The sequence below is a fragment of the Scyliorhinus canicula genome, chromosome 3, assembly GCF_902713615.1.
Source record: "Scyliorhinus canicula chromosome 3, sScyCan1.1, whole genome shotgun sequence".
Lineage (NCBI taxonomy): Eukaryota > Metazoa > Chordata > Chondrichthyes > Carcharhiniformes > Scyliorhinidae > Scyliorhinus > Scyliorhinus canicula.
In genome coordinates this window covers 93,612,901-93,632,255 of record NC_052148.1, presented here as the reverse complement: position 1 = coordinate 93,632,255, position 19,355 = coordinate 93,612,901, and the positions used below count along the sequence as shown (strand labels likewise).

General features: G+C 45.3%; 1 protein-coding gene across 1 annotated transcript; it reads right to left on the bottom strand.

Moving 5' to 3' along the window:
• Positions 1-2,939: 2,939 nt before the first annotated feature.
• LOC119962804 (granzyme K-like) lies at positions 2,940-13,671 on the bottom strand. Its single transcript, XM_038790896.1, has 5 exons — positions 13,477-13,671; positions 12,025-12,187; positions 9,250-9,391; positions 6,088-6,363; positions 2,940-3,250 (listed from the first exon to the last, which is right to left on the bottom strand). The coding sequence occupies exons 1-5, from the start codon at positions 13,535-13,537 to the stop codon at positions 3,050-3,052; spliced, it is 843 nt and encodes a 280-aa protein (XP_038646824.1). The 5' UTR covers positions 13,538-13,671; the 3' UTR covers positions 2,940-3,049.
• Between the last annotated feature and the right edge of the window lie 5,684 nt (positions 13,672-19,355).

Here is a 19,355-nt window from a genome sequence, read left to right as displayed (position 1 = left end):
AAAGGCCACCAGCTGCCCACCCCCTAGTTGCATGTGTCATAGCGGGTTATGGCTGAGTGCATCAGCAGTATTGCCCGGGCACGGACACAGAGGGAGGTGGCCCACGCCCTTTGTTCCATGAATGTGAGCATGGAAATCCTGGTTGAGACGAGAGCGTGTCACCAGGACTGCCAGCGCCAGATGGCGAGGAGATCTAGGGGTTCGCTCTGGTCACACTCTCATCCCACGGAGAAGCCCGGAGTTTCGGTGGGACCATTTGATGGAATGGCCAGCTCGCATGCAGGGATCACCCCGGCGGATGGTGGAAAGTGCTGCAATGGGCAGGGCTCAGATGATGTCAAACGATGCGGAGCACCAGAGCTCCTCGCAGAGCGGGTCATGTTGCCGGGGGTCTCATCCCCACAACCCAAAAGATGTGCAGGGTAGGTGAATTGGCCACGCTAAATTGTTCCTTCATTGAAAAAAAAGAATTGGGTACTGTTATTTTTTTTTAAATCGCAGAGCGGAACATCATCATCCTCCATCCCATAGGCCCGCTGTTACTGCCAACCCAGGGTCCTTGCCTCGTAGTGAGACAGGTAGGAATCATGGAAGGGGGTTACAGTGTGCGTGTGTGTGGGGGTGGGAAGGGCTGGTGCAGGGGAGGGGGTGGTGGGCTGTGGGGAGAGATGGGGGAGGGAGTGTGGGGGCGGAATGGGATGTTCATGCCATCGTCCAAGCCCCCTCCCATTTTGTAAACCTGGAGGCGATTAGAACGTCCCGTGCACGGCGGCCCTGACGTACACGTTGTGCGGCCTCCTGTATCTGTCAGGGCCCTATCCATCCTCCACATTCTCCACATCCTCTTTATCAGACAAGTCCTGGTGTTCATCCCTCTACTCCAGCACCTCACCCCTCTGCTGCGCGATGTTGCAAAAGACGGAGCAGGCCACCAAGATGTGGGAGACCCTCCGAGCACTGTACTGAATGCCCCCCCCCCCCCCCCCCCCCCCCCCCCCCCCCCTCTTCCCCCCCCCGGGCATCCTGGTGGCCTCAGTCCAAATTGAAATGGATATGTTGAGCCAACTGGGCATATAGGGCCTCCATGATGGTATGGATGTACCTGTGCACCGAGCTCTGTACGATCCCTGATAGGTCCCACTCAGAGCCTGGAATGACCCTGCTGCATAAGCGTTCAGGGCAATCATCACTTTGACGGCCACTGGGAACGGCTGTCCAACCCCGTACCCCGCAGTGTCAGGTGTGCCATGATCTGGCAGATATGTCGCACTGTCCCCTTGCTCAGTCGAAGTCCTCCACAACATGCCTGGTCCAGCAAGGCCTCGAATGACAGACTCTGCCGGTACACACGAGGGCCTAATGCTCTCCATCTTCACTGGCTGCCTCCTGTTCCTCTGCCGCTTGTACAGCCTAAGTGCATCCCCCAGGGGGCTACTGTGGCTAGGATGAACTATCATTCCTGGTTCGATTCTGAAGTCCATTGACTGTTGGAGCTACTGTGAGCAACCAACATGGGTTGTACATGATTCGTACACGACTCGTACACGATTCTCTGCGTTTTGCGATTCTGGCGTCGCTGGACAGAGAATGCTGTGCCTCATTTTGAGGAATGCTTGATGTTCCTGGGATCTACCCGGCCCACGACGCCTCGCAAGATTCAATGCAATCTCGCGAGACATTTCAAGGTGAAACCCGCGGGATCACTTTCTCACAAATCTGCATATTAGAGCAAGGCAGTAGGCCTTACTCCAATATGCAGATTCCCAAGGTACCTGAGGCTTTGGGATTCAATCCCTTTGCCTCAGGGACCTTGGGTGGATGCCGTTTAGGGGGACCAGATGGAATGGCACTTGTGGGTGTTTTTAAGGGGATCAGATGCGCCCAACTGCATGCCCCTTGGGCAGGGTGGTACCACCTGGGTATCCTGACAGTGCTGGCCTGGCACCGTGGCACTGCTACCTGTGTGGTAGCCTGACACTGCTCAGGTGCCCAGGTGGTTCTGGCAGGGGCACTGCCAGTATACCAGGTTGGCACTGTCAAGATGCCAAGCTAACATTTTTTGCGTGTGTGTGATTGGGCTGGGGTTGCCCATGTTGGGGGGTGGGGGAGATCCTCTCATGTTGCGTGTTTGCATTCGGGCTGAGGGGGAGGTCGGTGATTCTTTGCGGGGCCTTTGAGATCGGGATACCATTTTTAAATGGCGTCCTGATCACTCGCTACAAGGGGGAGTTCCAGCGAGCGAAGCTCTCTATTGTAAAACATGAGGCTATGTGTGGCCTCAGCTGCGCATCCCTGTTCAGGCCCCTTATTCAAAGCGAGTCACGTTGAATAGCCACATGATCCCTGGCGAGTGCCAGGACAAATGCGGCTAAAAGTGTTCGCTCGGAGACTTTGTTCCCATTTGGGAAGATTGTGGGCAGAGACTTTCTGTTAAGGAGATCTTCGAAGTGTTCCTTCCAGCGGGCGCTGACTGCCTCCATACTCTTCATGAGTACCTCTCCATTTTTGGTCAGCAGTGGCATGAGATCCTGGGTGCGTGGGCCATTGCTGGTCCTGACTGTGCTAAAGAAACCTCAAGCGTCAGAAAATTTGAAGGAAAATTTGAAGATGGAGCAGCCACACTTTCTCACAATCTTTGGGATCCAGACATCAGCCCTTCGGCATATTTGAGAAGTTGGAGAATTGTTAACACCAAAATGGTAATTAAGATGCTGGTGATTCAGCTTCAATTCAAAAATCCAGCGGCTTGTATGCTGTTTTCCTGCAGAATCTAATAGCTTCTATCCTAGGTTGGGCTTTCTGCAGGACAAAGCTTGTCTTCCTTGTCACTCAAATTTCACTTGAAAATCTCACCTCCTCACAAGAACAGCTCAGCCCCCTTTCACTAGTCATAACCCTGCCTGAGGATTAAGTTAATAAAGTGAGACACAATTCACATGGAGAATTTCATATTTCAGCTGTTTATTACATTTTATAATAGAATGCCGCACAATGTACTGAAGATTTGGGGAAAAGCATTCTCTGAGCAAAGCAATTCAAAAAGAAGTTATCAAAAGTAAAACAGACTCTCAACATTTTCAACTGCAGTCATATTGTAAGTTTGCACGCCAATTATTTTCTCAATCCAGTCGAGGTATTCCTTTGATATGAGAGTATAAATCCCAGGCTTTTTGGGATCTGCACATCCACGGCCATATGACACGATTCCTTTGTACTTATTGCCGCAAATTAAAGGACCACCTGAATCACCCTGAGGAAGGAAAAAGGTTATATTTGAACCTGCTCAGATGATCATATTGAACTGTAGTTATGTACATGTCAAGACTTAGAAAAATTTCAGTATGTACATGTCGAGAAAATAAATCATTACAATTAATCTTGCCTGTCCAGGGATACCTCACGATATCCTGCTATCAAAACATCTATCCGGTCCCAAACCAACCCACTCTTGAATTTGTTGCTACAATTTGTCCTTACCACCTAACAATCCACTCCACTCTTTGCCAGTGTAATTAAGCATAAATAATTATTTCACTACCAAAGGAGTGCTTCTAGATTTAGGAAAATTTACTTCAAAATGAGTGTAGAAGATCTTTCTCCATGATCTGGGCTATCCTGAACCTCTTCTATTTATTCAGTTTCTAATCCCGATTTGCAGTCGCAAACATGTGTCCCGGCACTAGGACTTTCTGGGGTACCAGGAGCCTTATCAGCATAGTGTTAATGTAAGCCTATTTGTGACACTAATAAAGATTATTGTTATTATTAACTGGTTCAAGGACACTTGTCCTTTCATCGAACCATAGAAAGTTACAGCATGGAAGAAAGTCATTTGACGCGTCATCACTTTGAAAATGCAATCATGCTCAGTCCCATAATCTTGCATTTTGTTGGTAATCCTGTAATTATCTCATCCTCAAGTAACTTCCAACTCCTTTTTAAAATTATTTATGGATTCAGCATCCACCTTTTTCAGGTAAAGTGTTCCAGATCCTGACAACCTTCTCAGTAAAATAATTTTTTCTCAACTGTCCTCTAGATCTATTAGACATGATTTAAATCTACAGCCCCTGGCTATTGATCTACTTTCTCCGCCTGATCCATGAAACTCCCCAACGTCTTGAAGGCCTGTGTTCAGCAACCTCTTAATCTTCTATATTCCAAAGAGAATAGTCTAATCTTTCCAACCTCTCCACATAAGTCTAATTGCTCATGTTTGGTAACATACTGATAAACTTGTACATCTCTGCACGAGCCTTTGTATCTGTCCTATAGTGTGATGCCCAGCATTATCCACAATGTCCCACCTGAAGTCTAACCTTTTATATTTGATTATTCTGATTAGAAACCAAACCAATATGCTTTTTAAATTACCTCATCAACTTTCTGTACTGAATTTAAAGATGTGTGCACCTGGACACAAAGGTCACTCTGCTGATTTACACTTTTCAAAATGATGTACTTTATAGAAGAATATGTCCTTTCCATGTTAGTTCTGCCAATGTTTATCATGGATCATATAGGATCATAGAATTGTTACAGCACAGAAAGAGGCCATTCGTCCTGTTATGTCCGTGCCAACTCTCGGCAAGAACCACTCAGTTAGTCGGCTCCTGTATTTTCCGGGTAGCCTTGTATTCTTTTCTGCTGCGATAATTATCCAAGTTCCTTTGGAAAGTCATGATTGAATCTGCATTTGCTACTCTCTCGAGCAGTGTATTCAAGATACTGCCCATTGATCACTTCACCTTACTCTGCGGTGGACTCCATTTGCCTTACTTCTGCCTATTTCACCATTGTGCCTATGTCCTCCTGAAGTTTACAGCTATCCGCATCTGTACCTACAATATTGTGAAGTTTTGTATCTTTAGCAAGCTTATAATGCTGTTCCACACACACAAGTTTAGGTTGTTAATAAAAATTTTGAGGTATAAATGACCAAAACTTGAGTCTGGGGAACAACACTGTAAACCACTTCTGTGGTGAATTTAAGAAATTATTATATTTTATATTTTGTTGCAGTACTGTTATTAAAATCCCTGTGTTCAAAAAGGTACAGGCAGTGTGTCTGCTAAAGCTGTGATTAAGGAGTCATAAAGATGAGCTAATCATTGATTTTAGCCATTTACTTGTTTACAGAGAGATGGTGAATGGAATATTGTTTATAGAAAGATGGTTCTCTGGGGTGTAGATAATTTGAGAGATTGTGTTTGGTCCTAGCTAAGCAGGTCATGGGACATCTTAGTGGGACACAGATAATATAATTAATGGGAGGAGCCAAATCTATTAGTACTTTTGCAGTTTGCTATAGGATTTTCGTCTGACAAGCCAGAAGCATTTTCAGATTGGTCCTGAAAGGTTCTCTCCACAGGTCTGCAGAGAGAACAGCAAATAACCCTGATTTACTCATTTTATTCATGAATGGATTTTTTAACTGCATTGAATTGCTTAGTTGGAATATATATAATAGCAGGTGCAAATAGTAAGGTAAAGTACTTCCTTTTATTTAAGAACTATTTAGTTGTTAATTTTTAAACTATTTATTTGATGCTAATGTGGTTAATTCTGTGTTTAAATTAAAGTTTGCTTTAACGTAAAAGATACTTATTGGTCAGAAACTTGGAGGTTCGTGTTACTCTGGCGAAGGGAAGCCAACTTGATGCAGGGCATAAATGAACAGGAAATATAGGGAGGATGGTTCTTCCATGACTGGGGTGCCTTATAATTGTTAGACTGTGGATCACCCACTCGGTATTGGTTTATAATTTTCAAAAATTCATTCTTGGGATGTGTGTGCTACTTCCAAGGTTGGCATTTATTGTTCATGCAAGGTGCACTAACAAGGTGGTGATGGTGGGCAACCTTCTTGAAGCACTTTTATGATGCAACCGATGAGTGACATTCTGGTCAATGTAAGGGCAATTAAGAGTCAACCTTGATGATGCGAGATTGGAGGGGCATATCATGCATACTGGGTAAGGATGGCAGAATTCCTTTTGTAAAAGAAACAAGTGAACCAGTTTGGATTTTAGAATCCAAAATCTTCATAGTTACTTGCACTGATACCAGCAAACACAGTGTACTTACCAAGCATGTGTCTTTTCTGCCTTTGCTATCACCAGCACAGATCATGTTCATTGTTACAACAGGTTTATGATTGTAATAATCCTTGCTGTTGCATGTTTTACGATCTATGACACTGAGCTTCACTTCTTGAAGTGTGTCAGATGGATGTCGAGAATTTATTGTTGTTAATCCCCATCCTGCCACTTTGCAGGAGGTCCTGGGTTTCACATCCGCACCCTTATCCTTAGGTAGTTTGAGCAGTTTCACATATTTGTTGATCTTTGCTTCATTGAACAGCTGCGGTACAATAAGAATGAATTAATATTTTTGCTTTTCAAATCTTATAGTATTGAGTCATTCCAAAGGAAGACTGTAATTTTTTTTCCTTGTAAGAAACCTGCCTCACAAATGTCTCCCCTCTAGGACTGAATACTCTGACTTGGATCAAGCAATAGTTCCATGGACAATGACTACTTTTTGCAATGGCTCCCAGATTTTGTTTGTCATGTGTGGTCCATGATGGTGATTGTTGCTATCTGGAGGATCACAGCATAACACAACTCAATTCTCATCCAACATCTACACAGCAGCAATCACTGGACAATCAGGAGCAGGTTTCCCAATTGATTATTTTTCAATTTGCATTCAAGGATGGTTGAAAACATTTGCAGGAAACCAACCACTGTCCCAGTTGACAGGAATTAACCTGAATCTGGGATTTTCCTGACCTTTCTGTGTGATCTATTTACTCTTTTTACCCAGATGTAGATATCCATATTTGTGCATTTTAATATCTACCATTGGCTCTCCTTTGGCAATGTTTAGGGTAGTTTGAAGTAGATATTGTTTTGTAATTTGTTTTAGACAACCAAAGGACTGTGGGAATTTAGTAAAAAAGTGACCAATAGAATTTGATTTTAGTTAAGTTTCATTGCATTTTTATTTCAAAAATGACCGTACGTGTCATATTTTGAATGGAAGCAGTTGTGGAGCTGCACAAATGTGGAGGGTTTCGTTCAGGGGACATTGAAGACAGCACTTGATTACGTGGTTAGAAAAATGCTAAAATAATTCTTGGTTGTGTCACCAGAGTTAGAAAATAAAAGTCAAGAGGTTAGACTGAGCCTGGAGAAAACATGAATAAGTCTTCAATTAGAAAACTATGTACAGTATTGAATTTCACCACTATCGGAAGGATATAGGTTTAAAGCGGGCACAACATGTGGAGGAAGCTATACATTCATTACAAGAGTTCAAAGCAACAGTCGCTGGGAGAACAAACAGAAAATTTTGGAAGTACTCAGCAGGTCAGGTAGCAACTATGGAGAGAGAAAAATGGAGATGACAGGCAATATTTAATGCAGGCAATGAGAGTCTTGCCCATTGCTTGGAGAGTCAGAGAGAGCTCTGCGCCACCTCCTTTGGAGAAGGCCTGTTGGTTTTGTGTCCTTGTCAGACACTCAAGTGGCCAGAGGCAGGCCTTCCTCAGGATCAAGTACCCTGGTGGGAAAATCCTTTCTCCCATTTCAGGCCGACCCACCAGTGACAGTGACAGTTGCTGGCAACGCAGCCAGGAAGACAGCGCACCTAAGATCACTGTGGGATGCATACCTCAGGTGAATAAGGACTGGGTGGATTTTGGGGTGATTGTCACAGGAGAATGAAGGTGAGAGAGGGCCAGCAATAAAGGCAGGGGTTAGTTCTCAGTAAACCATCTATTCCCAATGCCATGCCCTTCAATCAGGCACTGACTGCCATTGAGAAAAGACTCACCCCCTGCCCTAGGCAGCGTGGAAGCAAACAAGACAGGGTTGCTTTTTGGGTTGTCTGCACAGTGATTGCCTTGCCCATCACTAGTTGAATGCCAGGGCGGTAGAAGGTGGCCCTTAAGTGGGCATTAATTGCCCACTTAAGAGCCCATTTGGTAGAAGGGGGAGATGGCAATCCTCAAACCTATTGCTCCATACTTAATTGGGGCAAAGGCAGGAAGGCAACAGCGTCCCCATCCTGCACCCTCCTGCTTGATTATGATCCCTGTCTCCAAATATCTCAGGGGAGGGCATTAATTCCATCCAACATTTCAGTTGATGATAACTCTTCATCAGAACTGAGGAAAGATAGAAATGTAATAGGTTTTGAACAAGTGAAAAGGAGGTAGAGGAAGTACAAAAGGGAAGGTCTGAGCTAGGGTGGAGGGCAGGAGAAATTAAACGACAAAAGTTATTGTGGTAAATGGTAAAGTAAAGAAAAACAAGAGGTGTCCAGATGAGGTATGAATTACTTGAGAACAGCTGTCAAAATGCATAGTGAAGGAATAAAATAATGAAAAAATATTGAACCGGTAAAATAAAATGAAACAAAACAGGGGCAGAGGTTATGATATTAAATTGTTGAACTCAGTGTTGAGTCTAAAAGTCCTCTCATTGTGGACCAAGAGGTTAACCCTTTTCGGGATTTGCTCACAACGTCTATCGGACGGCCACCCCCCTCCTCACAATGCAAATCCTGCCCACTCCACCCCCACCAGAACCCCACCGCCCCTCCGCCAGAGAAGCCCCAAAAGAAAGATCCCTACCAGAACCCCCCTCCATTATAGAGACCCCACCAGAGATCCCCCATAAGTGAGACCCTGCCTGGAAGCCCCTCATGAGAGGGAACCCTTCCTGGAAGTCCCACATTACACAGACCCTGACCTGGATGTCCCCATTACAGAGAATCCTGCCTGGAGGTCCTCTCTAAGACAGACCCTTGCTTGGAAGCTTGACAGCAGTCCGGACAGAGGCAATGAAAAAAAATCACTACTTCCTCTGTGCAATACATCTGCTGGATCAGCCAGACGAAGCAGCATTTATAAATTCCTAGAAAAGGTAAACTAATCAACTGGATTTAAACCTCCTCAGATCTTTAATCTGCAAGGCTTTCATTCATATCAATGTGAAATTGATTTTACTCGGCTGTGATTGACAGCTTGCCATATGGCATACCCAGCTGTCTGGTTTATTTAATCTAATTTCCCTTCGCTAAATTAGCATTTCCCCTCACTAAATCTTTTCCATAAGTGCGACTCAAAGAAATTGAAGAGGTAAAGCTGCTACTTTTCAGTGAAATAAAAGCTTCTGTCTCTCTAAATTACAAGCTCCAAAAACCACAAACAATCCTAAATGAAAGAAATAAAGTTCATACTTCGAGCAGCATAATGTCATTTTCAGGAGTTCTTTTGTTGAAACCTGGGTGGGCGTGTTGCTCCTTTACTGGAAGTTTTTGTTGACTCTTCTCATTCCGTGAAAGTGAGTGAGCTCCAAGAACCACTCGAATAGACGCTTTGCTGCATTTCGTCAGAGAGAGAACATTATTCCTTACTCTCATTAAAAAAGAGAATTTTCAAAAATTTGCAACCAAAGAATAATCGAGCTCACAAACAATGTTAGAATATCAAGCTGAACAAAATTAGCCAACACCCATTTCATTTGCTAGTGTTTTCATTCCCAATCAAAGTGACTCAACAATGCAGTAAAAAGCCACAAGGTTCAATTGGTTTATGTCATATGAATACTCCACATGAACCTAGAGAGTTGGCCAAGGACCTGGCCTGGAGGGCCCACTGCTCCATCCAAGGTTAGGTTGGAGTCCAGCAGGTTTGTTTCGGTGACTGGCTTTCGGAGCAATGCTCCTTCCTCAAGGGGTGGTGCTCCAAGGGCTGGTCGTTCAGGCAAACTGGTTTGACTTTAACCTGGTCGAGGGGCTGGTTTAGCACACTGCGCTAAATAGCTGGCTTTTAAAACAGACCAAGTCAGGCCAGCAGCACGGTTCAATTCCCGTACCAGCCTCCCCGAACAGGCGCTGGAATGTGGCAACTAGGGGCTTTTCACAGTAACTTCATTTGAAGCCTACTTGTGACAATAAGCGATTTTTATTTTTCATTTCATTTTTCATTGAACGTGTTCCAATTCTAACTTTCCCACCCTGGTTCCATATACCCCCTATACCCTTCATCTTCATCTTTATAGAACATAGAACATAGAACAGTACAGCACAGAACAGGCCCTTTGGCCCTCGATGTTGTGCCGAGCAATGATCATCCTACTCAAACCCAAACCCACGTATCCACCCTATACCAGTAACCCAACAACCCCCCCCCCCCCAATCTTACTTTTTAGGACACTACGGGCAATTTAGCATGGTCAATCCACCTAACCCGCACATCTTTGGACTGTGGGAGGAAACCGGAGCACCCGGAGGAAACCCACGCACACACGGGGAGGACGTGCAGACTCCACACAGACAGTGACCCAGCCGGGAATCGAACCTGGGACCCTGGAGCTGTGAAGCATTTATGCTAACCACCATGCTACCGTGCTGCCTTCATGAATGTGAAGCTTCTGCATGTATGCAAACATACAGTAAGGCAAATTATTCCATGAAGAAAAGCACAAATTGTGGGAAATCAGTAGCAGTTCAGCCAGTTGCCATTAGTTGAATATTCGTCCTCAGACTCTGACTTATCTGTTCATCTATTTATTCTAGATTTCCAGAATGTTCTATCAGATTTCCAATCATCGCACATTTTTTTTTGATCTCCAGTGTAGGTGCAGCAGTTTAGTCATTTGTAAATAAAAGTGCAGACATCTGGAGTCATGGTTTTCAATTAGGAAATTAAAATTCAAAACATTTGTAAAATATCCATTCCTGAAAATCTAAGGGAGTTCTATGTGGTGTTGGCGGAAACACACCCTGGCCAAGAATTTGGTAAAGATTGTGCGATCAGCTGGTTATTCCTCAGTGTTTATGCCACTGGGGAGACTGCTCAAGAGAAAGAAGAGATGCCACTGGTGCACTGCCACAACAATAGGGGCACATCTAAATAAAGATGGCACCCCAGAGGCTCCGTACTGCGGAAGAGTAACCAACTAAGGCATTACTTGGGCATCAGGGATTTCCAAGAACCCTTTAATAAGGACACGGGGAGTCCATACCGAGTGAAAATAAGAACAAAGTTTTATTTACAAACGATATATATATACACACATCCCAATAGACCCCTACCGGGTACCTGCTTGGTCAGTGCCTTACTGGCTGACCTTATATACATGAGTTAATTGAGATACCCCGCCCCTAGCAGGGGAGCTCATGCTCCGAATGGAGTTCGGGCAACTATTCCCACCCTGTAGGTACCGTGCGGGATATTACAAACCCCTCCCTTTGACAGGTAGCATCATCATTCTAATGTGACTTCTGAAAGGGGTTTCATCTAAATAATTTTGACAAATGTCCTTGCTTCTGTGACCTAGATCCTCAGATGGGACGCATTTGCCATTTGGCAAATGGCCAGGTGTACCACTGTCAATGATGTTCACGCTCATGGGTCTGAGAAATTTCCAGTGTTGGGAGCCCTTGTCCTCCTAATTCACAGGTCATCATTCGGGAGATAGATTTCAATCCACTACAAGGTCCCGCAGTATCCCTAGCATGTAACCAAATGTATCCAGGTCCCAAGTTCATGTCTGGCCCTCCAACTGAAATCTCAGCTGAAGGGTTGCAGAACATTTACGCTCTCATGTACAGTTCTGTCCTGGCCAATTATCTAACTACTGACTGAGAGCTCTACTTGTGATTTGTGATACCTGCAGCCTGAAGCAGCTCTCCACTAGTCGGAAATATTCAAAAAACTAAACAATGTTCGCAACTACAGAACTATATCAGTCTTTTCTATCTGACAACCAAGCTGAATGAAAGTAAATGATTACATATATTATATAATAATATATATTGTTTTCATATCAAGATCTTGCCAAATAAATATATGCCAACAACACAAAGCTCTGTGTAGCAATAATGGTTCGCGAGAGTATTTGAAAGTTATTATTTGATGTTGTTTAAATGAGGGTGCTGAGCACTTCATAAATTTAAGTGAACAATCATTATATAACGTCATTTATACATGTACACACTATAACTTACGATTTACAGTGTGCTGCAGTTAGTACCCATTTATGTCTGATCAAGGCTCCTCCACAAAAATGATCATAGCTGTTCTTTCCATTGTTATAGCTTTGGATGGAAGCCATATAAGGTTTTGAATGGGGTTTAACTTCACGGCCTCCAATAATTTCCACACCATGATCTGTATTAAAAATATATAGAAGATGTTGAAAAGCTATTTCGTCAGTTGAAATGAGTACTGAATTAGTGTATGTAGATCTTTACATGCGTGAATATGGAAGTAACAATATGTTTACATCTTATATAATTTGGAATGTAAGCAAAACATTCTGATGAAGATGAGATGTTAGTGACTTCCCTTGACACCAAGGCAGCATTTGACCAAGTGTTAAAGTCAATTGGGATTCAGGAGCAAAACTCTTCACTGGCTGGACCTAACACAAAGGAAAATGGTTGTAGTTGTTGGAGACTAATTATTTTAGCTCCCGACCATTGCTACAGTAATTCCTTGAGATGTCCAGCCCTAACCATTTTCAGCTGCTTCCTCAATGAGATTTCCTCATTGTACGGTCAAAGGTGGGGCTGTTTGCTAATGAATGTACAGTGTTCAGTTCTACTCCAATTCCTTAAATAACTAACAAAGTAATCTGTGTCCCATCAGAATCCACTAGGACTCCTAAAAAAACGTAGCTTTTCCTTCTCTCGGACCCACTTTCTATGTAGTTTGGTTTGGCGGGGTAAATATCACTGTCTGAGGCTATAGCCTCTGACTAACATTGTAATCAGGCACAAGATTAAGTTCAACGTAATGATTAATGAGACGAGGTGTGAAATGGTCTGTTAACATCACTTGTTACGCACCATTACCTAAAGCTGAATTTCCCTCCTGAAGAATTAAATCTGTTATCGTTATTAGACCATCAAGCACATCTTATTTCTGGTGTTGAATATTATCAAGCAGATGTATTAGACAGCTTGGTAACAAAACATACTTATTCTCTCCACAAACTCCTCTTAGATTTGTTACATTGGTTAAAAAATGTCTTTGTGATGTGGCATGGTGGCGTAGTGGCTAGCACTGCTGCATCGCGGCGCTGAGGACCCAGGTTTGATCCCGGCCCCGGGTCACTGTCCGTATGGAGTTTGCACATTCTCCCCGTGTCTGCGGATGTCTCACCCCCACAACCCAAAGATGTGCAGGGTAGGTGGATTGGCCACACTAAATTGCCCCTTAATTGGAAAAAAATGTCTTTCTACATCCTGGAGTAATAAGGACTGGCATATATCAAAATGTAGGAAGTATATGTTCAGTGTAATAACTGTAGAAAGGGGTAAATATTAGCATATTAAGCATAATAACTTAGGTTATATTATAAAATAAATAAACAACACTGATTATGAAGTAAATATATTTATAATACATGCTAATATAAATTCACTAAGTATAAAGTTGCTTATTTTGTTACTTACAGGTTGGAGTTAGGAAGAGAGCAATCGAAGAAATGAACAGAGTATATTGTAACAATTCCATTGTAGCTTGCTTCTCTTGTGATTGCAAGTGAAGTCCTCATGGATAATTTATAATAAACTCAAAGGGATGTGGTTTATGACCTTTGATGTCATCTCCAAGAAGTTAATTTCTTTCTATGGTGAGTTGGTTCCATTTATGGCAAGCCACACAACAACACCCAAGCCTGACAGACCAGAATACAAATATTCAGGCATCTATAAGAGAACACTGGGTTTCACTCAGGGTTCTTTCAGATTTTGGAAACTATGATTTCATTTATATTTTGAATATTCCAGTGAAATGTTCTGATGACAAGACATGCCATATTTATTGGGATTCTGTAGCTTATGCAAATTTAATAAAGCAATTGATGGGCGCTGACTAAATCTGAGAAAACCTTAACAGAATGCGTTACTTTGATGTGGTTTACTTTCAAGAGACAGCTCTTACAGAAAGAATGTCACAGAACCTAATAGTTTAAGTTGTACTCTTCTACATGTTTGCGTCAAACCATTGTTCATGTGCGCACATTGAAGTAGAAATAAAAATGGTGTTAAGAATCTGGTCAGGGAACAAATGGCAAAGTGCGTGATCTAACGGAAAAAAAACAGAGTCCGTTCTTGGCGGACTCACTCGCCTTTTCTGCAATGAGGAACTCCACTCCTCAGTGCAGGAAGAGATTTTAAAATGGCGAACCAATCTCTTGACCCCCTGACCCCCTGACCCCCCCCCCCCCACCTAATGCCGCAACTCACCTGTTGGGGGGGGCCCTCGAGCCACCCGCCTGCACCTCATACGGACAGGGCACCCCAGGTCTAATCACTGGTGCAGGCAAAATGTCAGCTGGGCACCTTGGCACTGCCAGCCTGGCACCCTGGCAGTGCCACCAGGTTGTCCGCATGGCACCATGCTGGCAGTGCCAAGATGCCCAGGTGGCATCAGCAGTGGCCGGGTGCCACCCTGCCCAGGTACAAACCACCCATGGACTTCGGATTGCCTGGGAGAGTCACCGTGCCATTCCACCTGTGGGGACCAGTGATAAACAGTGCCTGACTGGAGTGTCCTTGGCGAGGCCGGTAGATCCTGGGTGCCAGTTAGATCTGGCATTGGCAGATTTCAATGCGAGCTTTCAAACTCACTTAACTGCAAATCTGGGTCCCGCCCATTATGGGCAGGATCCAGATTGAGATGTCTTGTGACATCTTGTTAGATCTCACGGGGTGTAATGACCGTCGGGAAACCCGGAAGAGGCCTCTAGCAGGATCTACCGGCCATGCTGCATCCCGATTCCGGTGAGGCATGACCAGTAAATCGCGCCAAAAATCTATAGCCCAGTAAGTGCAAAGTCAGGCTGTGGTCTGCAGTGAGTTAGTTGGACTTAGAGCCAATAAATAATGGTCGGATAATTCACTCTCTAGCAGGGTTCTGTTTCTGATTGCTGTCCAATAACTCCTCTTGGAATTTGAAGACGTATGGATGGCAAATGAGAATCAGGTCCGACATCATACTGTGAACTATTGAATATCAATTAAATGTCAACATACACTCAGCTGTAGCCTTAATCTGAAAGAGTTCTCCATTTGTTGAAGGTGGCGGCTTTAAACTGACACTTATCTCCCCTCTTAGGTGGTCATGAAAGATCCAATGATACTATTCAAAGAAGAGCAATGGAGTTTTCCTGGTGACCTGGCCAATACTACGAAACACATTGGAACATCTTGAAATTGTGAAAGGTGCTGTATAAATACAATTCTTTCTCAGGCTCACAAACAAAGAGATGATCCGCAGCAAGTCAACAAGATTGTTAGATGGAAAAAATGTTAGGGATTTTCAACAATCCATGGGTCAAAGAATGGAAACGGATGTGCTTTGAAAATAATGCTTATCGATGGCCTGTCAGTGTCCTGACAACGTTCAAAAAGTTTTTGTCTCAGCTCGGGTGCAGTACTTTTTAATTGATCGTATGGCCACTTCTGCGCACCTTGAGATTGCTGGTCCTCCTATGTGTTCCAGATATGCTGACTCTTATTCTGCAAGGTATCGATAGATCCCCTCATGACGGCCATCTGCCTTCAGCAGTTGTGCTGAGCAGGCAGTTCTGAACTCCTGTCAGAGCTTGGCTCCATTAACTGGGCACTGAGCTTGCCATCAGCCCACTTTTGGCACCTGCACATAAAGATCACGTTGTGTGGGTGACACAGACATGTTGCAGGGTCGGGACTCAGAAATCTTCTCGTCGTCGGGTTCCCAACCGTGGGTTGAAAATCAAGCCCAGCGGTTAGCACTGGTGGCTCACAGCGTCAGGAACCCGGGTTCAATTCCGACCTTGGGTCACTGTCAAACCCACAGCGAACTGCGCGCACTGCTCAACAAGTTCAATAAAGCGTATTGAACCAACATCACAGTTTGGAGTCTACATTCAAGTACAACTGCATCCAGTTGCAGTCCGTGTTAACCCAGGGTGAATAACACGACAGACTCCTCCAGTGCTGTAACCACTCTATGATTCTGCAATACCTGACTGAAATGCTCACATTCTGAATGCTATTGTCTAGAGTCAGTTGGGGACAAGTTAGATATTCTGCAAATAAAGGAAATGACCGCAAAAGGCTGCAGAATAATATAGCATATCTTTTTGCGACAGGAGATTGATGTGTGAGCATCAAGCAGTCACAAAGATTGCAGAGTCATACCACATTTATATTTAGAACATGCTGCCTGAAGTCAAGCAATGAGTTGATATAACCAAAACAATATAGACCTCACTAATTTCACAGCTTCTTGTGTAAGTTAAGGGCTTCAACTACAGAACTCACCTTCAGCGAGCTACACAGGGTAAGATGAATTGCAATGAGTGAAATTAAGTATTTTAAAAGCTCATTTGAGTATTTTAAGTAGTTGAATTTAATTATATTACGTTTCTGCAACAGAACAGCTAATATGTTCATTATCATAACCCCTGCAAGGCCCATGGGGAAACCACAATCGGTCTCCCCTGGGGGCTCCTGGATTACGAGTTTTCACAATAATGGGGAACAGAGCATAAAGATTCTTGGCCCGAGCAGGGACCAGCATGTTGGTTGTTCCAACGGGGACTGTGATGTGTACATAGTTATTGCCGTGGGCAGACTTTATGTTGGCTTCCTTGGTCATTAAACCCATTGTTTCAATGATTGAAATAATTTCAAAGTTAATGTTTCTTTAGTAATACGTGGGCTAAGGACATCATTTTGGGAGGAATGATTCTGCAAGTAATTGACTAAAACCATAAACATTAATCATATTCAATGGGTGTAATTTGCTGCATTTACAACTGTTAAATACTCATTCAATACCCACCCTTTTCTTTCACCCAAGAAAACCACATATGGCTTTCCATCAAGAGAGACAGTTGGTTTTGTATGAGTCATTCACCCAGGGTTTACCATTTGCAGTAAGCCACGACAATTTGAGTCATGCTGCTATCTAAAGGCGTGATTCTCTTGCCTTGTTGCACTCCGCTCGAGCAAAACGAGGCCGGTGAATAGTGGGAGAGGCCGAAAACAGGGACCGCGCCAGGCGCCAAACAGTTTGTGATGGAACCGGCCTGCTCCCCTAGGTGAAATGAGTATCTTGCCATAGCGTGGTGAGATACCAATTATCACCACTTAAGCCCAATTTGCAGACAAGTAATGAGAGCCACCCATCATCCAATGGCCTCCTGTCATTCAGCGGCCTCCCCAGCAAGTGCTCACACTGGCGCCGATTAGTACTCCTTTTTAAAAATGTGAACCTGGCAGAAGGGCTTCTGTGGGGAGCCGAGGAGGGGAGTAGACATCTTTGCTCACAGGCAAAGAACCCGGGAGCATTGGGCTTGTCCCTCCAGTGCTTGGCAAGGAATAAAAAACATAGAAACATAGAACAGTACAGCACAGAACAGGCCCTTCGACCCTCGATGTTGTGCCGAGCAATGATCACCCTACTCAAGCCCACGTATCCACCCTATACCAGTAACCCAACAACCCCCATTAACCTTATTTTTTAGGACACTAAGGGCAATTTAGCATGGCCAATCCACCTAACCCGCGCATCTTTTATCTGTGGGAGGAAACCGGAGCGCCCGGAGGAAACCCACGCACACACGGGGAGGACGTGCAGACTCCGCACAGACAGGGACCCAGCCGGGAATCGAACCTGGGACCCTGGAGCTGTGAAGCATTTATGCTAACCACCATGCTACCGTGCTGCCTTGTGGGAATGGGGGAACTAACAGCCGGGGGGGGGGGGGGGGGGGGGGGGGGGGGGTAACCCCAGCTGGGGGGACACCTATCTGCAGGGGTGGGCCACAATGGGAGGATGGGGGGGAAGCGCTGGGGGAGGCAACCAAGTGGCAACTATGCACAGTACCACCATGCCAACCTCTGCACCATGACCACACACGAGCCCCCCCCCCCCCCCCCCCCCCCCCCCCGACTGTCTGTGGCTGAAGGATATTGCTAACAGCGAATTGGCAATCGTGGTTAAGTGAGCACTTCACACAACCCAAGTGGATTCCCGTGGGTAGGTGGGCCATGTAGCATGTGGGACTTATTGCCTAGCATTCCAATCACACCGTGATTCCCGGACACTTTGCATGAATACTGCGGGGGGGCAACAACACCCAAGCAGCAGCCAACATCTGAACATCCAGGGGATGGGACACAGCTCCAGGGATGTGTTCATGGCCGGAGGGTGGGTGGGTGCCAAGGGAACGGACCATCGCCCGGTCCAGGGCAGTCCGGGCATGGGGGAGGGGGTGAGGGTGGATCAATGGGGGAATGGAGGGTCCTGGGCTTGGGGCCACCGCTGTCTGTCAGTCTAACAGCCTCTCCCAATGTCTTACAGATATTGGACACCATGGCAGGGATTTTGGACCCCGCAGAACTTGCTCTAGTCGTGCAGCTGCTAGGTCAGGCGGCCAGACGCCGGAGTTGCCGACAGCAGCAGCATCAGCAGATGCTCGGGGTGGCAGCCCATGTGCCGGGTCCCGCTGCAAACCCTGAGGACCCAGCTGCCCATCAGGTCAGGGTGAGATCCGGGGGGGGGGGGGGGGGGGGGTGTCGCGTGACAGCCCAGGGTGCACAAGCATTGCTGGTTCTTTGAACAGGTGATGGATAGCACGTGCCGCAGGAGGCTGTGCCTTAACAAAGAGATAGTGCAGCATCTTTGCCATATCCTCGAGGACACCTGCTCTCATTGGCCTTAGCTTTTACGGCTTAGGATCCTTTCGCGGCTTGAGCGGGGAACTGTGTGGCATCTCGCAAACTACAGCCCACAGGTGCATCCGACAAGTCATGGATGCCCTTTATGACCGGGCGAAAAACTACATCAAAGTTGACATTGACTGAGCCCAACAGGATGCCCAGCAGGTTTCTCTGCCATCGCCGGGATCCCCCAGGTCCAGGGGGTAGTGGATGGCATGCACACCAGTACGGAGGCCAGAGATCGAAGCAGAGTCCCGGTACGATGAGACCCATGTGGCTACCCAGGCTGTGATTGAGCGGTGCATCAGACTCCTCAAGGTGTAGTTACAATGCCTTGATCATCCGGTAGTGCACTCCAAGACACCTCTTGGAGGGTTACCCACTTTGTGGTGGTCTACTCTGTCCTCCACAACCTGGCACAGCAGAGGGGCGACGAGCAGGAGTTTGGTGATAAGGAACATGTTGGTTCACTATCAATTACGACGAGACGAGAGTAGAATGTAATCGAGGCTTTATTACACAGAGATGTGTGGCCTCCTACAGCAGCTGACAAAATGGCTGCTGTACGGAGAGCTCACATATTTATACTCCGCAGGCAAGGATCTACCCCGTACCTG